Source organism: Aplidium turbinatum, chromosome 11 (genome assembly GCF_918807975.1).
Source record: "Aplidium turbinatum chromosome 11, kaAplTurb1.1, whole genome shotgun sequence".
In the NCBI taxonomy this organism is placed as follows: domain Eukaryota; kingdom Metazoa; phylum Chordata; class Ascidiacea; order Aplousobranchia; family Polyclinidae; genus Aplidium; species Aplidium turbinatum.
Window position 1 is genome coordinate 9,663,519 of NC_137482.1, and position 16,174 is coordinate 9,679,692.

A 16,174-nucleotide genomic window follows, 5' to 3' on the forward strand; every position below is an offset into this window, starting at 1 on the left:
CTGTTTTAGTCTGACATTTTGTGTGATGACTGTTAAAAATTTAAATTCTATGGACTTATTGTCTGATGCAAATAAATAAAATAAGAATAAAATCCTGTTGAAAATATAAGCAAGAAAACTGAAAATGCCATAAAAGAGGACATTTGAGCATTTTTGAGTGTCCTCGGAGGACCTTTCATTTTCCTTGAAAAAAGAGGACAAATCCTCTTAAAAGAGGACATATGGTAGCCCTACTTATAAATGTTTATTACAGCATAGTATATATACACTCTTGGAATTATCAACTGGGGATGCGCATTCACAAAATGCTTGAATACAATCCAAGCCATACAAAACCAGATAATTGAAATTGTTACAAGAGCATTTGAAATAAAAACAAAATTACTGCCATTCTATCAAGATAATGTTATGCTAAATCTAAATTCCACTCATAAACTTGAAATAAGCAAATTTATGCTCAAATTTTATAATAACAAACTACCGGAAAACTTCAAAACTTTCTTCACACATGTAGGCTATCAGCTATAGATTCTTATAACACCCGACACTCAAGCTCCAATTAGCTTTATACTCAACAGGTAAATATACAACTATTCCAAAAATTTTTAAAATTCATTGGAATCAAGATGTGGGATAATCTACACCAAATATAAAAAACACATGAAAAAAAGCTACAAATTGTTCAGCAAAACTTGCAAAAAACACTTCTTCAAGAATCAAGAGCTGTAGAAGCGACTTCCACTACCAGACTTTATGTCCAATATCATTATTATTTTTTTGCATTTCTTGCGTCCGTATTTGTATTTGATTTTTTCCTCTTCTTCTTTGTTGTGTCAATTTGCTATTTAAAAACGCAATACTTGCTTTCATATAACAGTTTGAATGAGAGAGTGCAGACTCGACGACCTCCTACGCCTTTCAAGGGCTACAGTCTTTCACACTCTCTCATTGGATGCCCACACGTTTTTGATTTATGTACGTTTTGTTTTGTTTTACATCCATATAAAAATATATGACCATCCATCCAATAAATGCCCATGCAAATACACTAATACAGTATTTCAAACTTACAGGTTAAATGTAGTTTGTCAAATAAAATAGTCTAAAAAGCTCAGGACTGCTTCACGGTTTACGACAAGCAGCTTTATAAAACAGTGTTGATGGAAAAACAGCTTTGTATAATCTAAATCAGGAATGTCCAACCTTTTATTATAGTGGGCCGCATTGTCACTTGAAATACTTCAATGGGCCGCAGAACCTATTAAATTTGAAGAAAAATGGGTAAACAAAGAAACAATTAAAAACCATTAATTTCATCTTTGCAAATAGAAACAAATAACACTAGCTGCACAAGTACTAAACGCATGCTTTAATCCTTCGAGTCTTATAGTTAGGCTATATATAATCCTGTTTCTCCCATACTATATTATACTATTACTGCGGCACTGCGCCCCTAAAAACTGACTGGTACATTTTAAATAGGCTAAGATTCAATGTTCAAAATACTAGACTACTTGAAGTGAAAATGACTTGCGGGCCGCACGAAAATCTCAGGCGGGCCGCACTGTGGCCCGCGGGCCGCAGGTTGGACATCCCTGATCTAAATAATGTTGTCGAATAAAATAACAAATACACAGATTAGTGGAAAACTTGCAATGGATATTAGAGATTTAAAGTAGGTGACTTTAATAAAGTAGGTGACTTTAATAAAGTAGGTGACTTTAATAAAGTAGGTGACTTTAATTGAACTAAAACAAAATAAGTCAAATAAAATAGTCTAAAAAGCTCAGGACTGCTTCACGGTTTACGACAAGCAGCTTTACAAAACAGTTTTGATGGAAAAACAGCTTTGTATCATCTAAATAATGTTGTCGAATAAAAAAACAATTACACAGATTAATGGAAAACTTACAATGGATATTAGAGATTTAAACACAGTCATAACAATATAGGTGACTTTAATTGAACTAAAACAAAATAAGCAGCCTACTTTGTCACAATTAAACATTTTGAAGCTTACAGAAATTGTGAGAAAAATTACAGTTTAGATAATTTTTTTACAAAATTACTACTTTAACACACGGATAACTTATGTTAAACTTACGCCAAACAACTGTAGCCTACACAGGTATTGTGTGGTACAAGTACCAGCAAGAATTGTCAATTAAAAATGATCAGATACGATGTTAATATACGTAACTACATAGAAAAGCAGAGGAAATTTGTTTGAGACGTCGGCTATGTCAATATGAAGTGAAGAACACAAGACATTATTATTGCTCAGGCTAGTTACGATTGGTTAATGCAATTGAAATCGATTACAATTTTGTCTTGTTTCGGAATATGTGGTCGGCATGTAACGCCAGCAAGGTCGAACAATATTCTTGATGCCTTCATAGAATCTTTCTCTTTTTTCTCGTCAGAACAATACACCACTTCCTTGATATCTACAGGAAAAATGACGATCCCTTTAAATGAGGGGCAATAGCACTAAAGCTAACTGAGCTAACGAAAATTGTAATTTACCTAAATGTCTTGCGTTCAGAGGTGGGTAATAGCGCGCTACTTCTGTAGCTCCGCTACATTTTTGGTAGCGATAGGGGCTGCAGTAGCGAAGCTACTTTTTCCCAATGTAGAGGTGAGCTTTTCAGTTTTAGTTTAAGACAAAAGTATAGCCATAGCACGCGCAACTGTTGGTCCGAGCAGCGGTAGCGCTCTAGTTTTCATCGATTGGTGGCGATGGCCACCTCAGCTTGCGTTCTTGTTTAAAATTAAACCAACAAACGTTAGTTCTTCACTTTGTTGCCCTAAGTTATCGGAGAACGAAAGATTGGATGGATACATCTCACCCCAGCAAATCATCAACCCAAAATATTTTCGTCAAAAAGCACTAACTAACCCGATTGATACAGAACACTGCCATTTATCAGATGAAGTTAACTTTCCAAAGCAACTGTTGGCAAAGCACAGTTTCCGTAATAATTTGTCGTTACGATAAAGCTGGTTGAAATTGTTTAATGCGTAAAAAAAATGTTTAAAATAATTCGTAGGTTAATGACTCTAAAATATTTGCAATTAACAGAAACAGCTGACCCATGCATGCTTTATACTGTTGCTTGTGTTTTCAATGCATGGTGCACTGCTGAGTGCTGATTCCATGAACAAAGAGCAGTCTTAAACTTTCATTACCTGATTGTATAATAATTTTAGCACATTCATTGCAAGGAAAGAGTGAGACATAGATTTTGCAGTTCTTGTCCCAAGAAGAGTTCTTGTTCACTATTGCGTTCATTTCAGCGTGGCACACTGTAAAAACAACGTTTGACATGTGATTGTTACTACTACGATACTATACTACTACTACTACTACTACTACTACTACTACTACGGTATCATAGCCGATGCGGCCTTTGACGAACTGGATGCTCAATTTGTAATTTTTTCCAACGTTCCCTATGTCGTACAAAATTTCAAAGTGTTCTTGGTTGGCTGATTGATTTATTTTGTTGAAAATTAGATAAAAAATATCATTCGTTGCCTGCCACAAGCACGTCTCCCAGAAGGCGACCGCTTAAAGCCTTAGACAGAGATTTTCGAACTCTTCTGATGACGTGACCGAGAAATTTGAGTTGCCTTTGAGTTATGTTGTACAATATAGTTCCTTATCTTAATGCACCTACTTTAAAACTTCTGCATTTGTAATATGATCAGTACATGAAATGTGATAAACTCGTAAAATTGAGGAAATGTAAACAATGAGATATTGTTTGATTCACATTCCTCTCGCAAACGCTTCATGGTTATGCATTTAATGAAAATGGAAAAGCGAGAAAACACAATGCCTGAAAATATACACAATGCGAATTTACGTGTTATAATAAACAGTATAATAAACATTATTTAACTAATAATCAGGCTGTTCATCTACCATATGGATGTTTTGTATCCAGCCCCCTTTCTGCCCCTTTCCCCCAAGGAAGAGTGTCATCGCTGCATCTGTTTGGCATTCCATTGTAACCGACCCCTACGATCCTCTTTTCTTCATTGACAATGCACGCTCCAACCTTCAAAATTTAACAACGAATAGGTGGTAAAATTTGCATAGTTTGAAATGGTTTCTATTGGTAGATCTGGGATCTAGCAAAAGTTGATGATATTTTTAAATGAAATGCTTTTGATGTTTTTACAGTATAAGAAGTTTGAAGAAATATTACTTAAATGCTTCAACTCAAAAACCCAAGAAGTAAAACTGTCAATTATCACAAATGGCCTAGCTTTGCATATGATGATAATAAGCCTGACACGTAACAGAATAAAAACCAGTCAAAATATTGTATCATTGATATGCATATTTATGAAAATAGTTTGGCTACTAATTTTTTGAAAATAAAATGAAGACAAATCAGCTACAAAATACACAGAGCAAACCTGTGTAACTGGATCTTTGCTCCTCTGTGCTGATAGAAATGCAACTGCCATAAAATAATCATCCCAAGTTAAATAACCAGATCTTTTTTGATCAGGGTTCCTAAAAAATAAGGTGAAGTGTTAATGGACAAATTTCCTTTTGGCAAACCAAAAAGACCTTTATGATATGTCAGAATTTTTATTAAGCATGCTGGTAAACCTTAAGCGTTTTTAAAAGGCGATATATTTGCATATAATCTCTTTTTTTTCCTTCACCAGAGAACATAATGCATTGGTAAACTTTTGTAATCATGTAGTTAGTGTATAGCCTACTACATGTCATAGCATTTGGTGTTTTAAAGAAGGGTCAGCAACCTTTTTCGCAGTGCGGACCAATTTGAAACAGGCATTATTTTGCGGACCGGTCATTCACAATGCACATATGTTTGGTGGATGCACAATGAATAATCAGTCACCATTACTGCGAAAGCTTTGGGCTTGTTTTGCAGCAATTAAGCTGCCCTCACGTTGGGAATATGGTAGTCAATTACACCACAGTGTATTCGTTGTGCCCAGCCTACCTTGAATTTTGTCTTTTTTGCTGTTTTTAAAGGATACTTTATGAAATTCTCGCAGCAAACGTTTACTGATTGTTAAAAATATAATATATATTTTAACACTAGCACGGTTCTTCAAAGATTTTTGCAATTTTTGTATAAACTTTGCCTTGGTTTTGTGCGGCCCGTTACAAATTCCTCAAGGACCGCAACTAGGCCGTGCCCCGGTGGTTGCCGGTCCCTGTTTTAGAAGGCAGTAGAAGTTTTAAAAACCATATAAACAACAAACACAAAAACTTTATTGTATATATACAGTACACTTGAAATAATTATTATTATGTGCAATTACGATAGATAAGTCCAGCAACTAAATCATAAATATTCATATCTACAAGTGTGTAGTAAATAAAAGCTTGAACAGTTACAGTTGTGCATTAATCATGTACAGTATCACAGACCAACCACAAGCTTCATTGGTATTCCAACACATCTAAAAACCATACGGTATTATGATATAAGTGTTGTAGCCTACTGTGATTTCTGGAAATGTGGAAACCCACTGTGGAAAGTTAGTGATTAACCGTTAACAAAGTTGTACCAAATAATAACAAACCTATCTGTTGTAAGTTTTTGAAGATGTAGGCATTGTGAACAGTCAATTATAAGCTTTTTATAATGGCAAACACACAAATTACAGGGTGGTTGCTTGAAGGCTCCCTTGAAGGTATCCCAGGCAAGGCCTCCGAGAGAAGTCAGGCACTGGTCGGGAAACAATACAAAAAATGGGCCCCAAAATAATTTTTTAGCAAAAATATAACTAATTTCTTGCGTTGCATGTTCGTGTTAAGCTGAAGTTAGCCTACTTTCCTAAGCATGAATAGAACTTCGTTCAATTTGAAACTCAACAAAAGTCACTGGGTTACACTTGCAGCAAAAATGCCATTGTGGCTAACTGTTTTGTCTAGAAAGCTTTGTAAACAGACAATACAGGTAACGAAAATAGTTCAACCAAGCATTTTATTCAAAGGTATCCAAACTTTTTCCCAGGCGAGTCAGATTTGGTAATACTGAAATGTTCGCGGGCCAACAGCCTCTGACAATCTTTTTTTGAGTAAAGGAAGATGCATACATACTGTAGCAATATGGTTTAATGTCATTTTCACGTAACAAAGCAATCGCCTATGCAGATTTAAATATATTGTCGCATACACATATCATCGGATTTGATAAGTTAGGATCTACCGCTTTATTTATCAGAACTTAAAACATCCAGAAACTTTGTAATATAAGCTGCAGCTATGTTAATGGAAAGGATAACATTAACCAGGGGCGTAGCCAGCACACAATTTCGGGAAGGGGGGGCAAATAAATATTTTTGCGCATGTGAGTTGTTGTTGCGTATGATGTTATAAGTCCAAGCAGTTTTCATTTAACCATCCATGAGGGCATTGTTGCATTTGTGAGCTATGTGATATCTTTCTTAAAGCTTGGTTACTGGGCAATCCAATATGGTCTGTGGACTGATTTGGGGTGTTGCATTCTGGGAAGTTTTGTTGAGTTCTCATCCCTAACCCAGCAACGAGTCAGCGAAGGCGGAGTACCAACAGGGGGGTGTGGGAGAGCTCCCCGAAAAAATTTTGAAAAAATATCTTTAAATTGCGCATTCTGAGACTACTTTCAGCCTAAATCAACAATAAAACTTTGTGACATGATGCTGTAACAAAGTGTGAAATTTTTGTTTAAAATATTTCGGGGTTAGAGAAGAAATTGAGCAAGCATCTTTGTTCAGGGTTCAAGCAAAAAGGAGTGAATGGCAATAAGTCTTTTACATTTGCGACAGAATCTCGAGAGCGATCGTTGAATTTGCTGGAAAGAAAAAGAGTGAATGTTCGACTGTATCACTCATTATCGTTCTCTCCAGGCAGTAATAATTGATTTCTCAAATAAAGCAATAATGATTCTAATTTTTCTCGCCTGGTTTTTGTGTGTGAGAAAATACTGTCTTGATTAATTTTCAAAAAAATGCAAGTTGAATTTGTATGATTTCTGTGTGTTTGCAGGCCAAAAATAACACATTGTACAAAACGTGACGCGACAATTTATCGAAAGACAATTTATCGAACGACAGTTTATCGAAAGACAGTTTATCTAACGACAATTCATCGAAACGACAGTTCATCGAACCGACTGTTTATCGAAACGACAGTTCATCGACCGACTGTTCATCGAAACGACAGTTTATCGAACGACGAAGCACATATGCAATGGAATACTCAGGGGTTAGGTGTTAGGGATTAGAGGTTAAGGGTTAGGGGTTAATGGTTAGGGGTTAGGGTTAGGGGATGGAGGTTAAGGTTAAGGGTTAGGGGTTAGAGGTTAGAGGTTAGAGGTTAGAGGTTAGGGGTTAGGGGTTAAGGTTAGGGTTAGGTTTTCGATTAACTGTCGTTCGGTGAACAGTCGTTTCGATAAACAGTCGTTTCGATTAACCGTCGTTCGATTAACTGTCGTTCGATCAATAGTCGTTCGATAAACTGTCGTAGTACCGTACAAAAACAGGCGCGGGCCATACAAAAACGTCTCGCGGGCCGGACTTTGGACACCCCTAATTCCATTCAAACCTTTCTGGACTTTTTGCAATGCAAAGTTACGGATCACAACATCAAATGATAAAATTTTGCGACGTCTGAATTGATGCACATGTGTAGTGACGCTTTTCAATCGGTTTTGAGTCATAGTGGAGAAACGCAAGCAATTCTTTACAAATTTCAATGTGCTAAAACCACGTTCTCAAATCGCAACCGTTGGAGGTAGCTTTCGGAAAACAAATAAAAATTCATAACAACAAAGCTATTTGAAAAAACGTTTCGGAAGTTACATTCAATGATTTCCCTGTGTAGAGGTTATGGGGTGGTTCGTTCTGGTCTGCAGCTGAAGTTTGCTGTGTAACTTTCTGTCAAAAGTACCAACTCATCCAAAACGTCTTGAGAAATGTCATTGTTGTACAATGGTTTCAATTTGTTCCACATGCTCGCTACTGCACATCAGACATAGGCTGCGATGAAATTTTCATGGAACTTCAAACTCATCGACGATACGTTTGAGTTTGTTGATACATTTGTCAATTCCAACAACTAGCAAATCCTTTGCAATATATGGTAGAATACATTTCGTTTGAATGATTCAGCTGGTCAAGTGGAGTTATAAAAGTGTTCTGTCTTCAGGAAAAGAAAGTATTTTTTTAAAATTTATAGTTGCTACAACAACTTTAGCTTGCGAGTAGTAGTCTACTCTTCTCAGCTTTCTCTTACTTAGATTAGGCTACATCCTCCTTTAATTTCATTAAATTCATCAGTGAATCTTGTTTAGGACCGTAATCCTCATAATGCAAAGCAGTCATTAGAACTGCTAGTTGTGGGCTACTTTAGCATTGACTCAGCTTCCGATCTAGCTTTGGTTGGTTCCAAGTTGACGCATGTCAGTAACGTCTTTAGAGCTTCAATTGCAAAAGGGTACTGTAAAGCATTGAGGTTGGACTGCGCCATGCCTTCATTACCTTCTTGAAGTCAATTTTCTTTGCAAAGATAATAGGACATCTTTTTTTGATTGTTCAGAATTTTCCCTCTGACTGGGCAATAACTTCAAAGATACCACAAGCTTACTGTCGATTAATTACTCCAAAAATGATATGACATCTAAACAACACTGTAGGCAACACTGTGAACTCCAACTAGATTTAAAAAAAAAAAAAAATAGATTTAAACAACAACATCCATAAACAAAAAAACAAACAGAAAGGGTTTACGTTCTTTAATCGCGTTTGGACTGACACCTTTCACTTTCTCAGATATGTTGGATACAACATCATATGCCTGGCCAACGTAGATTTTAAAGTTAGGGTTCAGTAGTTAAGCAAAAATAGTTCACGCTTAGCCAAAGTAGCACCAGTTTTCAGTTGAAACTATCAATATAATCAAAACCGTTCAGTGATACAGAAATCATTTCAGCTTCAGATTTTACGTCTTGAAGCTGTTAAACATAGCCCACCTTAACACGAAAATGATTTGTTCTTGATAAGAAGCATCTGGATTCTGGATTAACATCTACAATGATTGAAAAATAGTAGGGGAGAGTGGGGCTAGTCGGAAAGTTTTTTTTTTAAGTGAAATTTAAAACAATTGGCGCATAACCTGACAACGTGAAGTGGCTTAACTTATCACCTATGGTGTCCTCTATCATACAACCAAACATAAGTATTGAGTCAATTCAGCTTTTAATGAAAATTTAAAATAAACAAACATACAATTGATTTTTCAACTAACCCCATGCCTGGGGTTAGTTGAAAAATGTCAGTTTAATGCCCACCAATGAACTGATACTCTTTTTTCAACCAACAAACATTTACATGGGGTTGTAAGTTAATATGTTTACTTGCTTTAAAATCAAAATGCATGAATTCTACACCTAATCATCGTAAAAACATTTTTTAATAAACGCATCGTTAAAACTTGTGATGCCGTAGGTATATACAACATTTTCCAAGTTATTCAAATTAAAATTTTACAATGTATGTCTGCTTAAAACAAGTAGGAGCTTACACTACTTATTATCATACCACAACGATATACTCGTATCATACTACATAGTCATACCGTTATCAAACCATTTTCCAACTAGCCCCACGCACTATTTTCCAACTAGCCCCATTAGCATATGACAAACTATTTTCCTAAAATATTCAAGCATGGTGCATTGGACTAAAATTTATTTATGTCTTAGTGTTGTAGAACACCTACAGCTGACACACACCAAAAAATGTCTGCCTATCTTTAACGATATGGACGCATAAAATGTTTTTTAATACGCCAACAATTTTACTTCGAAAGTAAGAAAATACAAAATTATCAGCCAAACAGGTATACCTTGACTCAACAAATCGAAACTAACATGGATTATGTGTTTTTATAAACTACTTCACATGTTGGCAGTAAATATGTAAAAAAGTTATCGAGAGTTAAAAAAATGATCATTTTTCAACTAACCCCGCCTTCCAACTAACTCCACTCTCCCCTACTTGAAACTATGCACTTCATTCAAGAATTTTTTATTATTGAGTTGGTACATTTTTATTTTTGTATTAAAAATGAGGCCCCCCCCCTCAAAAGTGAAAAAACAAAAAACTATAGTACTCGTTTTTCCTTTACAATGTTTTGCTAGGGAGGAAGTTTGCCCGACTCCCCCCTCTCGGAGCCCCTGCTCCCAGGTCATTTTACAGCCCCCTGTTGTAGTTTCCACAAATTTTACAGGACAGTTTTATTTATTTGATATTACTTTGTAAATGTAACGTTTTTGATTATATGCTTTTTTTCCATTTTTAACATCTGTGTTATTATACTCGCAACAAAGCAAACCAATCAATCAATTTAGGGAACACAATTTTTGTTCACTTCGATCTAACAATTGTTTTTGACTACCTTTTGGGCGCTGAATCCAAAAATGACATCAGGTTTTCTCTATCACGTCAAGTTTTTGAGCTAGGCACCCACCACTTTATCTCATAACTCACAAAAAAGTACAACATTTAAGACATCTGCGTTTATTGTATAAAACGTTTTAAGAACTACAAGAAACCGAAAGTAACTCAATGGTTTTCAAACAAACATTTGTACAGCTCTATTCTGTTCTTTAAAACGGATATTGTTTCTGCAGGACAAATAAAGTGCGAATTTTAGGGCAAAAAATTAAACGTGTAGTTTTTCCTGGCATGTCTAAGCTGTGGGCAGTCTCGCTTAATACTCCAGCAATAACCAGTTAGCATATGTAAGTCCTACCTTCCCTGATATCTTTCCTCTACCACCTTCAGATCTTGGTGGAATCTTTCTCCTTGTTTATTGCTGACCGCACCAAGGTTTTCCGTGAAATTATCAAGATGGCTATGCAAAAAATGCATCTTGATGCTCATATTGCAGCCGAGTTCTTTGTAGCTTTCCAATAGCTTCTGAACAATTTCGATATAATTCTCTGCCCGTGTATTCCCAAGAAATCCCTTATCAAGGTTTTTAAATGATAACCACGCATTTTCTTCCAACTCTGACATTGAACCACTGAAACGTTCATCTTTGATTAGTTGCCGAATTAGTGGACCATCAAATACACCAGCCTTGATTTTTGGTATTGACAGGCCAGGAAAAGCCAAAACGAGGTAATTGAAACAGTTGCTTTCAGTTGACAATGGTTTAACAAATTGCTTCATTCGGCCGAGCTTTATATGCAGAAGTGGGAAATAATTTTCTCTCTGTCAACTAGTGGCTCATGTAGAATATTGGGATCACCAGGTTTAAGGTCAGATCTTGGAGGCCAGTTCCTCTCCACCCAGTGCTGATTTGGGCTCTGCTGTCCCACATACACAAATAGCAGGGGTACTTTGTATATCCGTGTTGCTGACCAAGAAGAAAACATACCATATTAAGGTCAACACATATGATCTCATTGTGCTTGTGATATTGCAACAACTCAATGACGATTTTTATGTTTCCGTATTCTTCACGAAGACTAACTGAATGTGCAATTGGTGCTGCACCGTATAAATTGCCATTATGGAAAAGAACGCACTTTAAGCTCCTCTTTGAGCTGTCAATGAACATTCGCCATTCAGTTGAGTTGTAGATCGGAATTCCCAACTCCTTCAGTAAACCCTGTTTATCATAGCAATACACAAAGCCAGTGATGTACGCGCATACAAAAAATATTGACGCCGTCAGCGTAAACGCAAACGTTCGAAAAACCACACGCCGTATGCGTCAACGTAACTTGTAAAAAAAGTTGGCAGCGTCAGCGTTAGCGCATACAATAGCGTTAACTCATTTTGTTTGCTAGGTACCAAACATTCACACAGTATAAACCACTGGAAACAAACAAGTTTTATTTTGAATTTCCACGAAGAAACACAAGCATCTGAAAGTGTTCATCTGACATTTTGCTGTGTTTTGGTTCCAATATGTCTTTGCCCATTGAAAACATTCTTTCAACTGCAGCGCTAGAAGGTATTGGCGTGTTGTAGCGAAAAAAAGACATTAAAAAGTATGTGTTGACGCTATGCGCTAAAAAACCGCGAAAACTTTACGTCGTAGCCTCAAGCGCAAACTATCCAAAAAAATGTGGCCGCAAGCGTTAGCGTAAACAAAAAGTCTACGCCGCAAGTCTGCGGCGTATACGTACATCTCTGCCAAAGCTACTGTCACTTCGAAAGTACGGTAAAAACGCACTTTCTCTCGATCGAAAGTACGATACCTTCGCTCCTTTTCCAAGTAAATTTTTCTCATATAGTCTGGATGCTTAGAGTTTCGAAGCTTTTTTTCCTAGTCCCAAATCTTGTGCCAAATCATTCATCTCATGTTGATGGAATACTCCACGTTCTGAATCATCTTCAATTTCAAAATCTTCATCATTAGGCCTGCCATCCCTAAGACATTCATCATGATCCAAATATTCGTGCGTAGGTGTTTGAACGAAAACTAGAACTGGGATTTCAGCTGAATAAGGCACTAGACGTATAGCTGATGGAAGACTTGGATACTCAATTTTACGTTTGTTTTACTTGTTATACCCTGAAGTTTGCACCAACTAACTTCAATTTTACCATTCCAATTTAGTTTCGTTGGATGATGGCATCCTCCAACTAAAAATGGAGGAAAAAGCATCGACCTAAATTGATGCCTGTGCCTTTTTTGCTTAATAATTCAGTTGACCCTTCTTATATATAACTGACTATATGATTAGCTTGTGCATTCCTATTACGTATGGAAAAGCAATACGCTAAAGTCGTGAAAGTTGCATATTTTGGATGTAGCCTATGCTGCAGATCAAAAACTTGACGTGATAGAAGAAAGCTGGCGGCATTTTTGAAATCAGCATACCGGAATTAGCCTAAATCAAGTGCAAAATCAAAGTCAACAAATGTTTTTTCAAAATTGTTTCCCAATGTTACACTTCATAAACTCATTTGCTGAATCAGACTAAAAAAATTTGCCTCAAACATGGCCTAATAAAGCAACAGATATTGTCATATTGCAATACACATCAGTTTTAGTGTACCATAGTTGTTTGAAAGCATTGAAGTACTTACATAAAATCCACTTTAGTGTTTAGGCTTGGTTGTTGGTTGGTTGGTTTTGAATCTTTATTTTCAAACTGACAAAACCTTGGATAGGTTATTCCTGGAAGTTTTGCGTACTTGTAGAGGCCTTGAACCACTGACACAGGGCTGGTTATCAAGATTGGCAGAGTGAAGTTTCCATAGTTGTTGAATTGTTGTTGTCTGTTAGCTATTCCATCCAATAGGTGCCGCTGAATAGAGAGCAGTCCTAAAATGCGTTGCTCAAGCGCACAGCAGAGCCCACCCAGCGTCGTTTGATCTTGAGTCGGGCGACTAACCACTGAGTTAATGGGGCAGACATTGCTTTGATGTTCTTCATCCATATTTTAAAAGTTCAGCTTGTAGCAGAAACGTTAAAATGATATTTTAAATTACTCCTTAATACTAAAATAGACACAGTTTTTATAGATGAGTGAAACCTTGAGCTTTATGGTTATGTAAGCTGCAGTAAAGTACCTAACTACTTAAACAACTGTTAATGCACATATGAACCCACACAGAGCTTCTTCATGTTTATTGCCATGTTGTAAATGTAAACCATAAACTAGTCAGTCACATATCGAGGGCTAAATAACAGAACGAGCTAAGTCCATTTTTGCATTTTTTGTGGTTAGATACTGGAAAGTGTTTCTCAAGCTCCGTATTTTTACTGACAGAAATAGCTAAGTTCTAGCCTGAACAGGTTTCTCAGAACTGACTGCTCATTTTAAATTACTAAAAATTGTAGTACCGTATTACGATTTACGATTCCAATGCAATTTTTCTTGAACGTTGTCACTTGTAAAGAATAACGCAAGTACCCCAAAAATGATCGTTTAGCTGTTGCGAGATAACATTAATCAGTGAAAGTTGAATATCCCCAGACAGCAAAATTCAAAATTCATATCTCATTTTAAATTTAAAAACGCCATTTTCTCAAAACTACTTTTGGGTGACTTGGCTCGTTCTGTTATTTAACCCTCGATATTATGTATAGCTAAGGATAGTTAAAAACGTTTTTGCTTAGTCATTTTTTTGTTTTTTATTTGTTTTAATTATTTTTTTTTTTATACTATACCCTATCGTTTCATACATTTTTTCAAGTAACAACTGTTTTCATTTATCACAACACAGAACTGCAAAAGAGAGTGTTCAGTGATAGCTAATGAATAACTATTATAAATTAGCTTGCTGTAGTTGATTAAGTTCTGTAAGTGAGAAGTGTGGTCACATGCTCAGCAAATGGCACCAATAAACCACCCAACTACCAATGATGGGGACTGTTCGGTTCCAGTAGTGACCATGTTAACAGTCAACTTCTTTTGTTGCGTGTTTTAATTTCTTTTCTTAGTTTGTTTATTTCTTTTATTCCTGTCATTTCTTTCATTGCATATAGCCTATTAAGATGAGAATTATATGGAGTATTATGACGTTCTATAAAGTCTAATTAGTGAATCTACAGTCGTCGCCTGACAGGCCTACAGGTTAATTATCAATAAAAAACGTAGACAGTAGGCTACCACACTAAATTGACAAATTTAAGTTTTTCAAATTTAAATTTAATAAACTTGAATTTGCCAATTTCAATGTGATTATACGCTATACTTTTTTGATTATTTTATCTTACCACACTTCGTTTTGAATCATTAGTGAAGTCAAAAGAAGATTTTAATGAAAAGTTAAGTCACGAAGTTGTATTTTTGTAACCTATCGATGTCTTGATTATTTCAGAACAAATATTTCAGAAAAGCAAAAGTACAAATTTTGTTCTAACATTTAAATTTTAGACAAATTGTTGGTGCAAAACCACGATTATTATTTTTTATCTTTTTTAAAAAGAGCACAAAAAAGCAACTCGTCTCTATGTATAGCCCAGCACTTTTTCAGAATTTTTTCGCTGTATAGCCCAGGAGTTGTCAAAATGCGGACACGAGAACAATATCTACGGCCTCGTCAGGGTTCATAAAGCTTGGCCAACGTTCAATTAAATATCTTGGAACAAACACCTGGAACAAATTACCGGAACAGCTAAGAAAAGTTCAAACAATTAATATGTTTTCTAAAAAACTAATACTGCACTTAATTTCTGGGTATAAGTAACTAATATAATACCATCAAACTGTTTCTGCGTATTGTCACCGTATTTTCGCTATTTATTGTAGCCTATATTCGCTTTTGTCTTACCAGTATGCTGTGTTGTGTGTTGTATGTATATTGCAGTAGCGGCGCCACGGGGTGGACATGTCCACCCCACTCCTATTTAGGGTCAATTTTGTAATTCGTCGAGATCCGATGAGAAAACTTGGGAGGTGTATGCAGGGGGTTAGGGGGGTCTAGTGACTGCGTCATAAATTAATTTCAACTTCTTACGTATGAATTACTTTTGCAGCATTGACATACGAAGAAATGAAGAATCTTCAATTGTTATCGTTCTGTTGTATTGATTGATTGTAGTCTAATTTTACCATTTTAAGGTGATGGCTTTTATCACAGCTGAGACACAAGCTTTATAAGACCTAATAGGCAAAGGTTTTGATGGGGCCACCAACATTTCAGGCAAGGATGAAAGTGTACAGCAACACCTAGTTGCAGCGAGTGCCAAGAACTGTCGGTATATTTTCATTGTTTTACACACCGATTAAATCTTGTGCTTGGGCGCAGTGTTAAAAACGTAGCGACGGTCAAAACAATTTTTAAAACAATTGGTAACATCTACCACTTTATGGACTGTTCTCCCAAGAGAGATTTTTTGTATGAAGAGCATTTGAAAAAGGAGGGAATCACGTCTGAAAAAATTGCATTGCACTCGTTATCTGATAGGCTACTACAGTAGATGGTCTGCACGTTCAGATTATCTGGATGGGGTTTTAATGTAGCCTCTATCCAGCACTGCTGTCAATGCTCCAACAAATGTCAAACGAAGGTAATGATGTAGCTAGGCTACTGGTTTGTTGTTCCGCATCAAGCAGTCTGAATTTGTTGCTGCTAGTCTTATTCCTCATAAATGCTTTTCGTTAAGTAAACAGGCTTCAGATTATTTAAAAAGTGACGAAATGGATCTCACCACTGGGGTTATTGC

At 36.2% G+C, this 16,174-nt stretch overlaps 1 protein-coding gene across 1 annotated transcript; it reads right to left on the reverse strand.

Annotated features, from left to right (window-relative positions):
• Window positions 1-233: 233 nt before the first annotated feature.
• Window positions 234-13,478, reverse strand: LOC145779323 (deoxycytidylate deaminase-like). Its single transcript, XM_082590880.1, has 5 exons — window positions 13,087-13,478; window positions 4,429-4,528; window positions 3,929-4,064; window positions 3,190-3,306; window positions 234-2,447 (listed from the first exon to the last, which is right to left on the reverse strand). Exons 1-5 carry the CDS (start codon window positions 13,437-13,439, stop codon window positions 2,290-2,292), a joined length of 864 nt encoding a protein of 287 aa, XP_082447006.1. The 5' UTR covers window positions 13,440-13,478; the 3' UTR covers window positions 234-2,289.
• Between the last annotated feature and the right edge of the window lie 2,696 nt (window positions 13,479-16,174).

Bases quoted from the DNA above. Each gene is read 5' to 3' on its own strand.
- LOC145779323 (XM_082590880.1), bottom strand. From the start codon at position 13,439: ATGGATGAAGAACATCAAAGCAATGTCTGCCCCATTAACTCAGTGGTT. The intron at 4,529-13,086 runs GTAAGTACTTCA...CTTATTTTTTAG, and splicing joins AACACTAAAGTGGATTTTAT to GAACCCTGATCAAAAAAGAT. The intron at 3,307-3,928 runs GTAGATGAACAG...TTGTTTTTACAG, and splicing joins GGATACAAAACATCCATATG to TGTGCCACGCTGAAATGAAC.